The 5,843-nt window shown below is 39.7% G+C and overlaps 1 protein-coding gene across 1 annotated transcript; it reads right to left on the minus strand.

Annotated features, from left to right (window-relative positions):
• Positions 1–476: 476 nt before the first annotated feature.
• LOC140921488 (neuropeptide FF receptor 2-like) lies at positions 477–5,843 on the minus strand. The gene is made up of 5 exons (XM_073371491.1): positions 5,488–5,843; positions 4,712–4,856; positions 3,741–4,011; positions 1,913–2,167; positions 477–968 (listed from the first exon to the last, which is right to left on the minus strand). Exons 2-5 carry the CDS (start codon positions 4,822–4,824, stop codon positions 600–602), a joined length of 1,008 nt encoding a protein of 335 aa, XP_073227592.1. The 5' UTR covers positions 4,825–4,856; positions 5,488–5,843; the 3' UTR covers positions 477–599.

Here is a 5,843-nt window from a genome sequence, read left to right on the forward strand (position 1 = left end):
AGAAGTTCCCCAAATTATATAGCCTTCAAGCTGCCAAAAGTCCCACGTTCCAGGGCCGTCGGGGAATACGAAACTTGCCTATTTGATTATAATGACTTGGTAAATTGCAAGTCACCAAAAATCAAAATAAACACAACGCAGAGGAGGGAAAATGACGCAATGTTGACTACTAAGAGAATTCTCAAATTATTTTTTTTAATACTTAAGTGATACAAATAATGAATAGGAAAAGACATTGGTTTCCACCACATGGAAAGCAAAATGGCGGAAGGCAGTGACTTATCAATAACATAAAGTTTAATTTATCTTAATGTCCTAAAAAGTAATGCTATAGAGACTAGAATTAAGACCTATATTTCCATAGTTCAAGTCTCTTTAAACGTAGGTATTTAGGGTGGAGCCTTCGAGATAGAACTTGTAGTAAGTTAATTACAAATATGTGTTGTTCCCCAGCTTATAGGGCAAAATAGGAATTCATAATATGGGCCTTACTCGTTTATTTCAGTGCCTCAATGTAGGATGGGGTTCTCTGGAGATTTGCTCCTTTTACCTATTAGAAATAGAGTTCATTCGAGCATTAGTTAGCGAAAATAGTTGGTCTACTGACGTGTCACTACCCTTGCGGCTCTGTTTGGCTCCGTCCCAGTGTTGTTCCCAATCCCCATGTCCTCCAGCGGTACCTCCTCCGTCGTGCGAGGTACCTTTGCTGCATAGGAACGTGAAACGCAGCATAACATTTCCTTCATCTTTCTCCTGAATCTTTCGTTTATTAAAGCGTACACAAAAGGATTGACGGCAGAGTTGAAAGTAACTATTAAATGCACAATAGGAATTGTTAAAGGATTCAGCTTCAAAGAGCCGGCATCGTCTATGCTGTGTACTATTCCGTCTGCTCCCCAAGAAGCTGCAAACATGGCGCTGACTGTAACAACCATCAAGGACACACGCTTTCTCACCTTCAATACACCCTGTATACAAAATGATTCATTAGACCCCAGGTAGCCCAAGCTAACAATACGACTAGGTGATACTCTCAGCTGGTATCTCCCTCGGCGTCTTTCAGATAGAAGTAATAAGGTTTAAAACAATTTGTTCCCTGTCTTCCTTGTTTAAGACTGAGGGCCTTCAATCGCTTAGGCCCGGTTCAGACGCCGAACATTTCATGAGCCTAACCTAATTTGAATTAAGGCTAACCCAAACTATTTAGACCGGCTGATTTGATTCAGAGGCCGATCTTAATTGCAGCTGAACTAAGTTCAAAAGGAGAAAAATGCTCATTTCGGTCAAACTGTTTCCAAAATACGTTATAATATTCTATGCATTACGTTTGGTACATGAAAAGTTCGGCGTCTGAATCAAAACCGTACCAAAGGCGAAATTCCTGGCCGGGCCAGGCGAAAAAAGCGGCTGAGCCGTTCTAAATTGTAACAGGCGTTCCTAATTGATTCAGACGCCGAACTTTTCACGTACTTGATTCAATGTATTAGGTTCGGCTCATGAAAAAATCGGCGTCTGAACCGGGCCTGAGTGAAACTCACAGAATAATCATTAAACAGGCTCAAGAAAGTTTTTGCTGTCGGTACTTTTGTTCCTCAAATATAAATCTAAATTTCAAATATGAATTTTAAAAAAAATCAAAAATAAATTTCTTTTTCTCTTTGAGATAATCTGGCATTTTTGCAAAGGTGCAATCGAAAACTGAAAATCAAAGCAATAAAAAGTTTATGTATCGATTGTTTTGGAGATGAAACTTTTTTCCCCTTCTTTTCTTCCTCTTTTTTTTTTTTTTGGAGTTATTTAGGAAATTTAGGAATGATTGAAGTTTGCCAACATTTTCTTATCTAATTTTTTGATACACCGCGCTTTGGAAGACAGCTAGTCACAGCACTCTATGAAGGGCTTGCAGTCGTACCTGCTGCTGATGTGTGAGTTCACCATCACTGCGCACGCGCTTGAACCACAAGGCGTACACGATCCTGGAGTACAGCACCACCAGAACCACAATGAATAAAAATTTCAAAGCACGCCAAGTCATACCAGTAATCATTTTGCTTTCTTCGGACAATACGGAAATGCAGGAGTTGGAACTAACTTCCTTATCAAAACTCCGTGGCAGGGAAGGGATTCTGTATATAACTGCAAAGATCCATATACCAGGTATAATCACCTAGAAAGACGGATATAATCTGAATTAACCGGCTTTAAAATTATCTGACTTTGGGGTTGCGAGCGGTAACTCTGCAACTTCATGAACAATAGTGACCAGGATAATTATGTAGCCTGGCCTTCCTCGACTTTCCTAACTGCAGGCCATTACAAAATATTTCTTGTAATTTCTTTATGTTGAAGTTAGCTTCATTGTGTTTCGCACATTTTGACGCTACTTATTTGAAGGGTAGCCTGTGCAAGGCTCTTGGTCATTGCAGACGAACCATGAAAAGAGAGCGAGCAATGAAATAGCGAACGAGCGAAAAAACGGCGAGAAGAGATAAAAGGAGAGCCTTTAAGCATCTTTTTAAACACCTTTATCCAGACACTACCTTATTCTCCTTAATTTTCGCGGATTCTTAAATTCGCGATTTTCGCGATTTTAAAAAATTCGCGAACTTAAAGACCCGCGAAGAATAACGACCGCGAACTTTGATTTCGCGAAATTTAATGGACATAGAAAAATCATATATTTGTGTTTTCAAGGGTCCTAAACAATTTTTAACACAAGGTGTTCGTACAAGGAGCTATATATCATCTATCAACTTTAGATGTTAATAAGTGTCAAGATTCGCCTCAAGTTCTTCTTCGGTATCTGAGTAATCATCTTCGCACAGTTCCTCCAATACATCCTTTGTACAGTCGTCAAATTGACCATCCTGTCCCGGCTCCTTGTAGTGTGTAGTTACGAGTGTCTTGTATCTTTCCATTATTGCCCCGTTCCATGGTGTATCGTCCATTTCACATATCACCTCACATATCACCTCACCACATCGCTAAAGGGTGGGGAAAGGCTGGCATCGCCCAACTATTACACGAACCGTTTAGTCTTCCCCCTGAGGATCCATTTGAAGAGATTGAAGGTTCTATTGAGATCCCCTAGAAAGGACATGTAACGATACTCTCGATACTCGATAATGACTCGGAAGAACAAGATACTGTAAGACTGACTTTTAGAGGAATACAGCTGCCTCTAAGGGACAGCATATTGGTTTTGTTTCAATTGTTGATTATCGTACAATTTTTGTCAAAAAAGGAAAAAATAAAGTCATTTTCGTCAATTTCGCGAAATTAAATCCCCTGCAAACACAATTTTTCTCCGCGATCGCGAAATTAAAGACTCGTGAAATGTGCCGAGAAAATTTTCGCGAAATTTAAGTCCCGCGAAAATAAAGGAGAATAAGGTACTCCGCACAATGTCCTAAAAAACCGTGTCTCATGTCAAAACGTCAAAAGGTGCGTTGTAGGAGGGTTTCATATACTTCACATGTTTGTAAGACCCTGCGCGCCAACCTCGTCCTGAGGGCGCTTTTCCCTGGCTCCAAAGCCAGGGAAAAGCGCCCTGGGGTCGAGTTTGCCTGTGCGCGCCAAGTTGAATGACTGACGTAAGCGTTGAAGTGAACTGTCACAATTGACCAATCAAATGGCATACCTGGAGCTGGTATACGGGAGGAGGTATTGAAAACGATGCTTACCGGCTCTAATACTTCGATTAAATTAAACACTAGTCGACTGAAAGCAAACTAACAAACCTTCAATCTCCGAAACGTGAGTTTTCCTTTATTCCCATGGGGATGTATCACGGCCAAGTATCGTTCAACGGCAATAACGAGCAAGGTAGCCATTGAGGCATGTCCGCCAATCCACGCTAAGTTTCCCCCGGTAATAATTGTACACAAAACTGTTCCAGTAACTCCTTCTGGATGGCCAACATTATGGCTTAAGATAATCGTCGGTATAATGAATGTGGCGTAACAAATATCAGCTGCTGCCAGGTTCACAAGTAGATAGTTGATGGGTGTCCTGTGGGAAACGGTGGTCGAAGGACAATTTCGTTACATGATTGGTTCGAAGGGAGACGGGTAATTCGAGACTATATATGGATAATGAGTCTAAATTATCTAACTAAATAAGCACACAATGCAGTAAGTTATTTTATTATATGGCTGAGTCGTTTCTCTTTCTGTGGTTGGTCAATGTTAGGTTCGTGACTTACTTTACGGACCTAAGTTTAAATGCAAGATCTATCCTCTTCCTTCTCTTTTGCCGTTTAATTACTTCAAGTGCTTCTCTACAAAGCCTCTGTAAAGACCTTTGTCAAACACCGGCCTATTTCTTGTTCCAAAGAAAGAAAGCCCAGAGATAAAATTTTATTAACCTCTGTTTGGGATGTTACTAAAACGAGGAACGGGGGTCGAAGAACAAGAAAATTGAAGGGAACGGGAAATTGAAAAAATTGGAACAAAGCAGTAAATTAAAAAGTCACTGTTCCCATTTTTCATTTTCCCGTTTCCCGTTCCCTTTCCCCGTTCCCCGTGACATCGCCTTCTGTTGAGTCGGTCGATACTGTGAAGACAAAACCTCGTTGTTCCCCTACGATTTATGGCCCATGATTCGCCTGGGAATTGTGCACAACGACAGAGTATGCAGCGATGTACGACATCATCGCGCCGCTATATCATTGAGAGTTTAAGGTTTAGATTAACTAGCACTACTTTTTTACCTCATTTCCTGATTTTTCAACACAACAGCACAAAGGAAACAGTTGCCAACAATGCAGGTGATGATAAATACGCAATTGACTGTTGTTATAACAACGTCAGTTGAAACAGGCATGACTAAAGTAAGTGTTATTCTTGCGCAATTACCTGTGTAAAACGGGAGAAATAGTTAGCAGTTAGAAACAACTAGTCTTGAAGACCCTTAAATGTTCCAAGTTTCAATTCACCAAGGTGAAAAGAAAATAAACCAAGTGCGTGATCTCAGCACTGCTGCATCAACAAAGAAAAACTTATATGCATACATTTTTACAGAATTTTCAAACATGTCAAATTATCACTTCAACTCTCTCCCAGCTGAAGTCAACAGTAACTATTAAGGAGTCTTCAAAAGTCTTAAATACTAGTTCACATGAGAAGAGGTTGAGGGCTTTCTTACGGCTTTCGTGAACTCACTAACGTAGTTTGTCATCGATGGCGGTTCTGATTGAGGCACTTTGAGCTTTGCCTTTCTGTAGTATTCTTTGTCTTGTTTACTTACAGACGTGTAGAATTTTATAAGCTTAGTTTTCTTTTCTTTTCTTCTATTCCTGTGCAAAGCTCGCCTTATTGGGAAACACTAGTCCATGTTTAGTTTATTCAGCTTCCGAACCGAAACTGTAGTTTAACTTGAACATCACGTATTATATGATATATATACGATATGCTTGAGTTGAATATCAGTTACATAGATTTTTTTAAAAAAAAACACTGTTTTAAAATACTTTTAGATAATTTTTACCTTTTCAATTTTTTAGTGCAGGGTTATCTTGTACTTCCAAAACCTGTTACAGCAAGTTAAAGCAAGCTTATCTGTAGGGATCTGTAGGGATCACGTCCTATACACTCGTTAGCGAGTGCAGGAATATTCTTCGTCAACCCGAGATAGCAAACCAAATAGAGATTCAGGAAAATCACTGATAGTGTACATATCAATATTTGTCTTCGAACACCTAGAATATTGAATTAAAAATTTTTTCCCTACGAATCCCCACTTTTTTGTCAAGATTTTTTAGTAAATATTGATTAGTCGAAGAGAAGCACGTTTCAGTACTTGTAAAAAGAAAAAAAGGGTTGCAAGACCCTCGCGGGAAGAGA

Source organism: Porites lutea, chromosome 12, assembly GCF_958299795.1.
Source record: "Porites lutea chromosome 12, jaPorLute2.1, whole genome shotgun sequence".
Taxonomy (NCBI): Eukaryota; Metazoa; Cnidaria; class Anthozoa; order Scleractinia; family Poritidae; genus Porites; species Porites lutea.